This window comes from Hippoglossus hippoglossus, chromosome 22, assembly GCF_009819705.1.
Source record: "Hippoglossus hippoglossus isolate fHipHip1 chromosome 22, fHipHip1.pri, whole genome shotgun sequence".
Lineage (NCBI taxonomy): Eukaryota > Metazoa > Chordata > Actinopteri > Pleuronectiformes > Pleuronectidae > Hippoglossus > Hippoglossus hippoglossus.
In genome coordinates this window covers 4639367-4652531 of record NC_047172.1, presented here as the reverse complement: position 1 = coordinate 4652531, position 13165 = coordinate 4639367, and the positions used below count along the sequence as shown (strand labels likewise).

At 46.0% G+C, this 13165-nt stretch overlaps 1 protein-coding gene across 5 annotated transcripts in view; it reads left to right on the top strand.

Annotated features, from left to right (window-relative positions):
- Positions 1 to 3106: 3106 nt before the first annotated feature.
- actn1 (actinin, alpha 1) overlaps positions 3107 to 13165 on the top strand; it is a 51137-nt gene continuing 41078 nt past the window's right edge. The window contains exon 1 of one of the 5 annotated variants that reach the window (XM_034577319.1): positions 3107 to 3596. In XM_034577319.1, the coding sequence (XP_034433210.1) occupies positions 3498 to 3596 (99 nt within the window). In that variant the 5' untranslated portion in view covers positions 3107 to 3497. The remainder of the gene's footprint in view (positions 3597 to 13165) is intronic. The other 4 variants (XM_034577316.1, XM_034577315.1, XM_034577318.1 and 1 more) reach the window with 4 other exon arrangements.

Here is a 13165-nt window from a genome sequence, read left to right as displayed (position 1 = left end):
GTGCAGACTGGAGTGTGCCACCAGAACAATTATACACATTTCAGTGGTTGATTATAATGAGTTGATTCATGCGTTTAGTAAGCCGTCATTCTCCGCTTTGAGAGGATGATTTGTCAGCCGGCCAATTAGAGCTCCTGGTGCTGCTCTGTGTGGATCTGATTTAGGTTTTAACAGGTCCTGCAGGCTGTGCGTTGAAATTACATCACGGACGCTGCAGAAATTAACGAAAGACGTAGACGATAGAAAAAGAATCGACAAATTGAAGACAAAATTAATATTTAGAAGGATTTCTAGTCACGCTAGCAGCATTGGTTTCAGGTCAGTTGGCCCATGTAGCACTTGGGTCTAAACTGAAAATGTATCCACTGATATTGGACGGATTGCCAGGAAATTATGGAACAGGCATTTATTCTTTATACAGACAAAATCCTACTGACTTTGGGCGATACCCTGACATCCTGACTTTCAGTGCCTAATGATGGTCAAGCCCAAAGACTGTTTATAAAGATGGACGATGCCTCTCCACCTCCTCCCACTGTCCAAAAATGAAGCCAGAATATCCTGGACGGAAGATGGAGTCAGTCTCGGCTGTCAATCATGACCTGTCACTCCATTTTTATATAATCAAATGACTAAATAAAACAAAACTTACTGGGAAAACTAACACTTGAACAAAGATCAGTGTGAAAAGAACTAGAATGACAGAAACCTATATATTTGAATGATGAAATGAGAATAATAGCACATATAGTGAGCTTTGTTAGACATCGCCAGTTGTTTTCTAATTAACACAATTTAATAGTAGATTTAATAAATCACTTAGTTTTTCAAAGGACTGCAGGTTAATTAGCTAATGGAAAAGTACATCACCAGACAAATTACTAACAATGTCCTGTCAGCTACTTCTGGTTTTCGTCTGTCATCAACCTGGAAACATTTTGTGATTATAAGCTTAAGTAATTTTTGATTTATTAATAATCCTTTTATAGCACTATTTGTGTTGCCAGGTTGTTAAAACCATACTTACAAATGGATTTTGGTGCAGATTTCCTGCAGCTGTTTCTAATCTATTTCTAATAATATGATTTAGGTGAAAGGGATCTATTGGTAGAAATTGAAAATAAAATATTGAGGATGATTTTACTAATCATTTTCTTTACCCTAGAATGAGCCTTTGTATACATACTTTATATTTAAATAATTTATATTTACATCGGGAGCGGGTCCTCTCTACGGAGGCTGCCATGTTTTTTACAATAGACCAAACTGGACATATGTTTTGAGTTTTTATGAAAACTGAAGACTTCCACAGGTTCTCTCTCCTGTTTGAAAGGGAAGGGAGAGGTGAGGGGTGTTCAGCTGCAATGTGACCCTTCACCACTAGATGTCACTAAATTTTACACACTGAACCTTTAAGTTACAGTCCAATGTCAAGCCTATATACAAAAGCATTAGTAAATGATTTCTCATCTTGTTATTCATGACTTATCATATAAGTTCATAAATGGTGTCTTATCGGAGGACAGTACAGTGGACGCTCATCACCACGGAGCTGCCGTCGCTCTGTGTTCGCAGCTCCTCTGCTCAGCCGCCTCTAACCAGCGAGCAGGCAGTGAGCTGGCAGTCTGCTCCCCGTCTGTGACATCACTTTCCCAAACATCCACTGTTGGAAGTTTGTCCATATATGGAAGAGCGCTCCACTTTCTCCTGACTGTCAGGGCTATCCCGTGTCGGCATCTTTCCTGCTCTCTGCGTATGTGTGTGTGTGCGTTTGTGTGAATGTGTGTGTGAGACAGAGAGAGAGAGAATAGAGAGAGCCGGTTTACCTTACAAGGCAGACGGACCTGGCCATCGCTTCACATGTTTACAGGAGCTCACTTCTCTTTTTGAATGGACATCTGCGGTGTCTGTAGGAGGAAGGAAACACTCAAATGTTTTACTCAAACTGAGTAATTGTAAAGGGAAAGTAATTATTCCTCAGTGCAGGAAAGTGGCTCATGTGAACGATTAACTGTTATATATCATATCTTTAGATTATTATCACATCTGCCAAAGAGGTAATAATTTCACCTGTTTATGGGTTTCTTTCATGGACTTAATAAAGATGGACGACGCCTCTTCACTTCCTCCCACTATCCAGAAATAAAGCCGGTATATTACAGATGAATGAAAACAGCAATACACAAGTTAATACTTTGTGTTGTACTACCAAAGTAACAGGTTTTCCACACAGGATAAACAGTCAGCTGGTTCATGTGTGGTTTTATTAAACCACCATGTTGCTGTTATTGTCCTAAATGATTTTTTTCAGCACATTAAACTGTCAACTACTTGTGATTAAAGCCATTTTCAGAGCCTTCGTACATTCCTGAAATCCCACGGATACGGCGAGAGACGGACCAAATGGAGCAGCACCGCTGAAACTTCTAGGGGGCAGTGTTGCCAATAGTTCTACCTTCACCTTCGCTCGAGTGTTTGCGCCCTCTAGTGGATGTCTTCCCTAACATCCCAACGTAAAGGACGGAAAGAAGTATAAGTGAAACAGACACATTAAAGGGATAGTTGACCTAAGAAATGAACCAGAAGTGGCTAAGCTAGCGGACGTAGCCACACGTGTAAATGACCTCGTTCCCAGTCGAATATGAATGTCGGGGCTTAGGGACACATGGATGAAACCACACGAGCAGCATGGAGGCACGTTATATTTATAAAGTAAAGTTTCATTTTTGGTTGACCTATCCCTTTAACATACAAGATTCATGTTGTGCATCCACCTGCAGTGGATCTGTGAGAACCTGTAGAATGTAAAAACGTCAGCCTTAGCTCAGGGGCCACATGCTTTCATCGGGGGGCCCACTTGGCTCCACGGGCCTCTGCTTGCCTCCCACCGCTTCCTAAGTATCCTCTCAGTCAAGATGTTCGGATCAACCTACGCCAAAGCCTCGGCACTGACAGGCGAACCGGCCAATCCGCTTGAAGGGGGGACGGGTCCTGAGGCACGGGGCCGTCGAATCACACGCCGCCCCCCCCTCCTCCCCTCGCTGATCCATTCAATTTGTCTGAGGCGAAGTTTTTTGCGTCTGTCGCTCCTCGACACTGGACCTGCCCACCGACGAGTGGCTGTTCTCCCGCTGGGCGAAGAGCAGAGCGCAGAGAGGAAGAGGAAAAGAAGGAGGGAGAGAGAGAAACAGAGAGCGAGAGAAACAGAGAGAGAGAGAGAGAGCTAGAGAGAGCTAGAGAGAGAGAGAGAGAGAGAGAGCTAGAGAGAGAGAGAGAGAGAGAGAGAGAGGAGCCGGGGGTGGACCGTTAATTTCATCCACACACCGACGTGAGCGCGCGGAGCAGAGCGGAGCTGACACACCGCTGCGCCAACATCACCTCGCCGAGGAACCGGGGGACGGACCAGACCAGCCGAGCGCGTCTCTCTTCCATCTACACACACACACACACACACACGCACACACACACATTAAGCTTCATACACACACACGCGTACTATGGATCAGTATGACGATGATGAGAAGTACATGCCCCAGGAGGACGACTGGGACCGGGATCTCCTGCTGGATCCTGCCTGGGAGAAGCAGCAGAGAAAGGTGAGTTACTTCCTTCTACCTCCGGGTGGGACGGCGCGGAAGTGCGGTGGCTGCAGGAGATCATCATAATACTAATAATAATAATAAAGCTGATTATTATTATTACTAGTATCATGATTATAGATGGATGAGGGGGTCTGTGGCGGAACACTTTGACTGCATCGATTGATCCACGAGCTCAGGCAACAGCAGCTGTTAACTTTACGCATCATCATCTTCATCTTCATCATTATTTCTCTCATACTTGAGCTGCAAAAGTTTTTTTCTTCTTCTTCTTCTTCTTCTTCTTCTTTACGCGCACTGGGTCTCAGTCACATCCTGTATCGTGTTATGAAATATCCTGTAGCCCAGCAGCAATTACATGCATGCAGCAGGAGGAGGAGGAGGAGGAGGAAGAGGAGGCCCACCCATTATCTTTGCAGCAGCAGCAGCAGCAAGAGGAGGAGGAGAAGAATAAGTGGAGGAATAGAGGGGTGGAGGGAGGAGAAGTGTAAAGTAAGGGGGGGTAGGGGGTACGAAAAAAAACAATTAAAAACTGGACTGGACGCCCCCCCCCCACGTTTTCCAGAGCAACAGATGTCAGCCATGCGCTCCACTGCGTATGGTGTGTGTGTGTGAGTGTGACTGAGCCCTCCTGTCATTTGGTTTGTGATGCGACGTGGATTAGACCACGCTTAACAAGCAGGGGATGGCGTGTGTGTCCGTGTGAGTGAGGAGTGGGGGGGGGTCGCAAACCCCCCTTCACTGTACATATTTGGCGCTTTTACGCACAGATTCCGCACCAAACCTCTGACTTCTTCTGGTGCAAATATATAGTTTTGGTTGTGTCTTGATGAGTCCGAAAGTTTAATTCATTCATCTGTTAACTCCTACATGAACGTGAGCCTCGTTACCCGGCATGCAAAGGGTTACCCCCCCCTTGCACAGAGCTGCCTGCAACACATCCATATATTGTCCTAACAAGCCCAGATCTCCTCCACGCGTCCCACAGCTGCTGCTCTTTTTCCACACTAGAGTATGAATGGTCTGTTTCCAGAAGGGGTGCTACTTCTCTCTCTCTCTCTCTCTCTCTCTCTCTCTCTCTCTCTCTCTCTCTCCCTCCCTTCTTCCTCTCTTCACTACTCCCCATACTTTTCCTCCGCTTCGAGAAAAAAGAAAAAAGGGGGGGGAAGAAAAAAGCTCTGTGGAATCTGAGTAAGCGCTGTGGTTTGGGCTGGGCTTGCATGGGAGCAAGCGTGCCCAAAAATGGTAATAATCGGCCCCTCTCGCTCACAGTTGGAAAAACTTTTTCCCCAAGTTTCTCTCTCTCTTGCTCTGTGAAGCTCCAGGCTCCCAGTTTCCTGGATTATGTCATCGGCAGGCTGCTACCGGGCGAAAGCAAATCATGGGGGAATAAAGGGAAGGTATGCAGGGCCGAGGTCAGGTGTGAACAGCAGACTGGGCTCCCTCTCACATTATCTGCTGCTTCTACTTCTCTCCTGCCTTTTCAGTCTAAAAGCATTTCATCCAACAGAGAAGGTTGCTCAAGGAGCCATCGTCACCTGATAGCTGAGTTCACACATCCTCTATGATCCAGCCGGGATCACAGAGCTATGTCAGGGTGACACACTTTCCTGAGGACGACCCTCATCGATCTCATCGTCCCGCAGACAGCAGCAATGTTTTATTCATCTGTTCCTCTCCTCAGAGAATAGATAAGTGGTTATTCTTAGATCTGACGAGACACTATAGACACTCACAGGCTGACTGAGAGGACAGCAACCTGAACTCTGTCCTCGGCCTCAGGGAGGGTCAACTGTCACACACACAAACAGGGATAACACACACACACACCACAATTCCTCCCAGGCTCCTGCTGATGAGCAGACAATGTAGAAGGCTTTCAATGTTTCCCCCATCGAGAAAACCATCGTCTTTATGTATTCTTCTGATCTGTTTAGTGTCTTAAGGCATCAAACAACCTCCTGGAGGGGCCTCGTTGGGCCTTTAGATGATGGCTGGTTCATTTAGTGCTGAAATAGAATTAACAGGCCTGAAAAACATAGACAAGAGGGAGGAGGAAATAGCAGAAGATGGACGTTGGTGTGTTTTTGCTTTAAAAGTGCAGAAATCAGAAATCATGGACGTGCAACTACACTTGATTCAGCTTCTCTACATGAACACCATTAATTTATTTGTCAAGAAGTGATAATTGGGAGGCAGGAAACACTTGAGATCCTGTTTGACTCTCAGAGAAAACAATACTGTCGGTGCTTTTTACTTCTTTAAACCCGTTAAAGTCTCTTTATTTGGACTTTAATGGTAGCATATACCAAATAAAGTAGAGAAGCACATATTGCGTATAGGTGAGGACTTTGTCACAGGCCCTGTTTTGCAATTCCCTTTTCCTGCCTACAGACTCAGCTTGTCAGAGAGTGCTTCAAATATTTTGAGTCCGATGCAAGTCCTAACCTGACCCCTCAGGTATAAAGGCGCTGCTATCCTCTGATCTTGGAATCTTAATGTCTTTCCAGACCCAGGTGTCTCAGCCACACGATGCTGGAGGTTACTTAAAGCGCCGGCTCGCTTATGTTTCCCCGCAAAGCAGAACTTTGTCCCACCACCGATAAACAAACAAGCAAACGCACGCCACATCTGTTTACGAGCACAGTTTCCAGTTTTGGTAACTGGAAGGTGGCGTTCAGGTGTTAACTGCTGTAGCTAATTTGTCCAGGTTTGTCCTTATAAGGATAAAAGCTGCAGTACCTTGGATCGGGTGCTGCCTGGAAACCTCCCGCCTCTCACTTCCCATCTCCCACACCCCAACCTCCGTGATCCCAAACACTCCCAACCCACACCCACATTCCCCTGCTCCGACTGAACAAGCCAGGTCATAGATAACATCCGTGATCTGCTCACCTCTGCCAAAAAAAACCCTCTTCTCTTGTTTTAGTGTCTCGAAATGATCAGTTCTGACAGACGTAGACTGTGACGAGTGAAATAATGAAACATGACGTGACTCTTCATTTAACCCGATGACTTAATTGTTTTGGGGTGTAATCAAAGTCTGTGTGTTCAGTAGGAACTTGTCTTGTGACTGATATACAGGAAATGCCCACTAAGCGAATCAGTCATTGGACTCGTCACCCCTCCACACTGAGTTATCAGCGCTCTCTGGGCGTCCAAGCCCAACACCCTGGCCTACATCTTACGAAATGTCACTGCCTCTGGAGAAAATAAACTGAAATACTGATTATCAGGAAGAAACAACAAGCCTGGTTCTGTTTTGTGTGTCCCAGGAGTTATTAAGTCACGGTATCTGACAGGTTTCAGTCGCCAGGAAACTGACTCAACTCATGAATGACTGTGACGTTGCAGTTGGCCGGTTCCAGCACTGCAGCTGTTTACCAGATTGCATAATAGGATGTGTAATGTCAGCTCTGACCACCTCGCAAAAATGCTTCCCGTCATCGGATTCCTCCGCTCCCATGATGCACCTTGCACAAGCGCTATAGCAACAAAAGACGGAGCGCGTCACAGACGGCCGGTGACAAAGCAGGGAGAAAAGAATGAATCCCCCCTCTCTCTCTGTGTTTGTCTGATCTCTACCCTGATGAAGGCCTTATGTGCTGAAATGTTGCTTCTTTTCATTAAACATGAGCTCACAGAAGAGTGAGACACTGTTTTTAACTGTCTGGCTGTCCCGGGCTGTTTTCCATCCTTTCAGCCCACAGACTTTGTGACGTGGTAGCTGATGTCAAAGCCAATTAGATGATCAGTTTAATATCACTCTCTGAAGCTGCTTTCAGAGGTTCACAGAAATTCAGGAACGCAACTGGGCGTGTTCATGATGTTTCTAACATGTGACGGACACGAAAAGAGAAATACACGTAGAAGATGCTGGCAAAAATGTCAAATCGGAAAAACAATGAGATTTGAGAGTGTTCGGTGATGAGGGCCGACCCCATTGTTGATGTGCTGTAAACAAAAACACAATAATTCTGCAGCGGAATTTAAATCTCATGTCCTCTTTCAACCAGGCGCCAGTCCTCTCCTGAATGTTCTGGACATTCTCTCGTTGTGTTGTGTAGTTTTGTGTCCGACCCCGAACAATCTCCTGCTGCGTTTCCTCGTATGTGAAAGTCCGGAAAATGTCTGGTCCGCAGTTCTGGGGGCTGTAATACCAGCAGATCTCCGTGCACAGATCAAAGTGAACGCACCAAACAAAGGGGTTAGTCATGTTAGCCCGTGAGCTGTAGAGGTGCAGCTTTTGTTACCTACAGACCGAGCCACGCTTGGTTTACCCTCTTCTTCTCTTTTTATGCTAAGCTAAGCAAACCAGCTCAGTAGGTTAGTTTTAAACAATCATGAATCAGGGTTTTTATTTAACCTCTCATCGAACTCATCGAACTTTAAAAGAAAAGAGTCAACTATTCCATTAGGGAGAAGATGAACAATGGGAATCGACCTCGCGTCTCAGATGGCACCTCCGTCTGACTCAAAGACGCTTCAGGGAAATGAGCAACCTTGTGTGGAGCTCCACGGGCGGGAGAGGGTTCAGTTTCCGTTTCGGAGTCACTTAGTCATCTGTCAGGGTGGCTGCCGCGCACGGTGAGATAGTCTGAAGTCAGGAAATTGAAAGAAATCTTAATAAAGGTCTGACAGCCCCGCGCCCGCTTGCTGTCGTGGTTAGCGCTGGTGGACTGTAAATCCCAACAGGAGCTCCCCCCGGCGAGCCAATCAGCCGCCCCGGTCACGCTGGCCGGGCTCTGTCTCGTTTGTCCAGATTGATGGGGTCACACGCTGACACCCCGGCCTCGGGGGAGCATCCAGCCGCCCCATCACAGGGAGAGTTATGTGCCACCACCTCATCCTGCTGGGTTCGATGAAAGGTGGAGACCCCCTGATTTTACATTTTTCAATGAAGATGCAAATTGTATTGTTTCAAATCTTGTTGACAGCGTAATGGCCTTAAAATAGCTTTCAACGATTTGACATCACCCAGAAATAGTCTACTAGTGAACAGATCTAAGTTTCAAACATAACAGTTTATAGCTGAAACAGGACACTTAGCTAAATTTCTATCAAAAACATGAACATTTAAACTTTTTAAACACTTGAATACAACAGCTGCTGAAATTCAAACCTGTGAACTACCATCAAGCTCCCTTTTCTAACCACCTCCGCCCCCCCTTCCATCTTTTCTTCTGTCCGTAAGTCGATCCTGCGTGAACATGTCAGGTTCGATCGTTTCATAATTAAGCGAAACACCTTGTTAATGAGAAGCTCTCAGTCCGGAGGAAACCATCTCGTCTTCACAGCCCGAAGCTGCTGGACGATGGACGATATGTCAGAGGATCCCGACCTGTGTCTAGTGACTCGCTCACAACCCGACTCTACGTCTCAGGCGGGGGGGTTTTGTTCTCCACTGGGCTGTGGCTGTGGCTGTTGATGGAGAGCTGGTGGCGGTGTTTACCAAAGAAAAGCCAATGTGACAGCTGACAAAGATTGATCCTGTAGAGAGTTGTTCTACTACACACACGAGGGAAAAGTTCCTTTCACTGTGCGAACAACATCATTTGGTTTTGATCCGTGCTACAGGCTTGGCTGTGTGGATGGTGAGGTTGGTCTTTATATGTCAGCAACTATTTGATGGATTGCCTCGAACCTTTGGGCAAACCTACATGGTTTCTGAAGTTAGCATCACAATGAGGTTCGCATTTTGGGTTTTGAGTGAAATGTCTCATGAAATTTGCTGCAGATATCCATGTAATGATTATAATGATGTCGGTGGTCCCTTAACTTTTTATTTAGCGCCATCATCAGGTCACAATTTTGGTTTATGACTAAATATCTGCAAAGCTAATCCCATTCCCAGCATCAGGTGTCCCTTTAAGTATTAGCTAGCTAATGTTAGCATGCTTATGCACTGAATCCGAATGGTGAACATGTTATTTGCATGTTAGCATGTATGTAGTATGTAGTATGTATAAGCTCTTCCGCACGTAGACTCTTGGCCTTGTTAGAAAATAAAATTACCTTTGTCAACAATCTTAATTATATAAATCAGATCAGAAAATAGAAATGACTGAACACTTATTGGATTAGTTGTAACTTTTCTATCATGGAGGGTTTGTTTTCTAGCAACGGAATAATAATAATTAGTGTACAGCATCTCCTCTGTTTCTGCTGTGCAACCTCTTTCCCCGGCTGACAGGAGAGAGAAGTTTGAACCCCAGTGTTTCTCAGGCTTGGAAAACATTTTCATGCTGTTGTTCTAGTTCTGGGCCCTGAATACTTTCCTTCTTTTATTTGTTCCAGGAAGGTGAAAGATAATTCATCCTCATCAAGCTGCAAACAGCACATGGGTTTTTTTGAATTCACTGTTTGAAAAGTCAAATGTGAGCAATTACCAGGCTCTTATCTGAACAGCTCCCAAATGCCAGGGCGCTGATGCAAATAGCTTATTTTCTCAGGCTTACGCTCCAAATTTAGAAACGTACACAGAAATTGGCTCTGTGCTTACAGGTCAATAAAAGCGTTTGGATTTGTTTGACTGCTGAGTTTGCATTCGGAGTGTTATTGATAATCATCCTGCACAGTCTGGAGTCTGCTGGTGTATCCACAGTTTGCTGGAAGCTTGAGACCCCAGACCTGTTCCACACCCACCAGGGGATTTGGGGGTCAAGGTGCATTTCCTGTGGAGCTAAAATTGCAGGGTTAAAAACCTGCTCGATCCTTGACCACGTCTGGAACCACTATGCACTTATGGTCACATGTATCCAATAGTATACGACCTAGGGGGGGTTTGTAGGTGATCTGCGTGCATGTTTCCGAGGAATTTCGCTGCACCACATGGGAAGGAATCAGACGTAGTCGGGTCTTTCCTGTGCTAATGCTATTAATCAAACCACATGCATTCTCCAGCGCCTGAGCTCGCTGCGAGGCCTCTCTTTGAAGCCGAGAGGGGGGGGGGGGCTCGCACTGTACTCGCAGAGTCTATGAACATGTGAGTGTATTAGTTGTAAGCCTCCTCACAGGAGCAGCTGCAGCGCGTCTCGTTTAAGTGAAAGCAGCTTTGAGTAAACAGATACCGAGGTAAGAGCAGGCAGCGGGCGCACCTTTCCATTCAGTAGCTGTATGGGTGGAGCCCCGGGGTGGGGGAGGAGGAGGGAGGAGGGAGGAGGCAGAGCGTGGAAGAAGAGGCTCAGACAGAGGAGCTTTCAGGTCTCTGCACAAAGACGGCGTGTTCAGGAGGCCATCTTTTGTCCCTGTGTCAACCTGGAGTCAATAATTTATCCTCACCAGCCACAACGGTGACGAGGCCTCAGTGACTCTTAAAGGGCGTTTCCCCCCCCTGAAGCTGCTCTGTCATTAACAGTGTGGGTAGTTACGTTCCTTCAGGGACCCCCGAGTCGGAAGTTGCAACTGAAACGCCCCCTCAAGTCGGAGACAGTAGTGAAAGCTGTAGTTTGTACTGTTTATTAGCACGTCTGTCATTAAATGTGTCGTCCGCACGCAGAACTCTCCAATTACTGTCTGTGGACGTGTTGTTACGGTGATGCTGTGCGTGAAATGCAGCGCAGTGCGTTATTATGAAGTGGTTTTGCTAACAATGGCTAGTAAACATTGTTCCTGTGCAACTGGAACGCGATCAATTCACCTTCTAATACACTTGATTCTCTCAAAAGGTAAATTATCTTATCAAGCTTACAAAGTGTGATGCTAAAGTGTTTGATGAACACCATGTTTTTTCTTTTCTCTGAATTTTGCCTTGATATAGTTCTTTTTTTCCTGGTGTCTGTTCATACCACAGCCTCCATTGCTCACACCAACCACTTAGTGCCCCTTCTTCCTCTGTTTATCCAGAATCAGCTGCTGCTGCTGCAGCCGGATATTTATCAACGCATCATTTCCCATGTGGCGGAGTATTTCTCCCTGGTTAGGATTATGTGGCTGGTTCCGACTGTGTAGGACTGCGAGGAAACACTATTTAAATGAGGGCAGTGGGAGTAAATGTGGCTTTTTCAGGCAAATAACTCAAAATCCAACTTCACATAAAAACAGTTTGACATTTTTTGGGTCATTATCTTTTACTTTTGTCATTTTTCCTGTCTCCATTTGCTCCTTCGCACCATCATCTATCTATCTACCCTCTGAAGGGGGAGATGGATGTGACTGAGTGGGTGGGGGAGGGTTTTAAGAGAAGTTTTTCCTGCCTGCACATATTAAAATCTCCCTCTAGTCTTATCAGGAAGTTTGTCTTCTTCTGCACGCAGGGTGGTGGTTATTTGCTCTGTGTGTTCTAAACAGTTAATTGTAGCATTTTAACTATGAAGACAGGATGTTTCTTGGGGTTTTATTTACATTGTAGCCAATTAAAGCTAAAGCACAAGTAGGTCAATTAAATGCAGTGAATCAGTCTTCCTAGGTGGCCAGAGGTTAGAGGCAGGGGTAAGAAGAAAAGTAGAGTTAGTGTGAATGTTTCTGTGAACTGAGTTTGATGATAATGTTGGAACTAAATCAATCCGTCAATCTGTGTCAGTTAAGTCCTTGGGGAGAGAGTGTTCTGATGAAATCGAGGCCAAAGGCTATTTGTACCATTGCTCTCTTCCACTTTCCCAAAGTGGGACAAGTAGCCTATTGAATGTCTGAATTTCAATCAGTGGTTTCCATTGATCGTCTGGTCCACTGGTGCTCATGGTCAGTTAGAGCTGACTCCCTGCAGGGACTTCACGCACTGCTGACTCCGTACTGCCTGTGATACGCTCTGCACAGTTAAATTCTGCAGCAGCAAACCAGCACTGACCGACATTTCTCACCCCCCCTGCGCTACTTTTATGTCACAGTTTCCCGGCTGCAGGATTAGTCTGCACGCTCCCGACGTTACCTCATTTGCAACAGTAAACAGGCAGCCACTCTGCAGTGCTCAGGGCAGATCTCATTACAAGTTGTATCAGACGCCTCCCCTCCACGGCCCCACCCCTGGTAACTTGGCACAAAAGGAGCGCCCGCCTGCACCGTTGTTGCCGTGTAGTGGAGAGCCCTTGGCCGAGCGGCGGGGCAGTGGAGTGGTTTGAGCTGTGTGAAGTGCTGGCAGGTGCTGTGGCTGCTGGATGGACTCAGGCAGTCGAGGAGGGAGGGTGATACGGCAGCTCTGCCGGTCTCAGCTGATGGTGCAGTTCATTCATGTCGTGAAAGCACAAGTTCAAAGGTGGTGAATAACTCAGCGGAGGACAGACGTTGAACTGTTCTCATGGTCGTCCTCTTCTTTTTCACTCTGACTTTGCCGTGAACCATCTCTTCCTTTTTTCGCTGGTCGTGATTACAAACCTCTGTGACCTTCTGCTGATCCTGCTCAGAAACACAGAGGAGACACTCAAATGCTCACAAGATGTTTCATTGCCCAACAGAGAATACAGCTCCTCCAGCTTGGATACTTTGACTGATGTGATCGCTCAGACACATTTACTGCAGTTATATTAATATTATATTCATATCTATAAATGTACTGTGCTTTTCATGTGCACATTGTGGGTTTTTATATTTAACACACTCTCTAAATCTAAATTAGCCTTCCACAGTGGGTC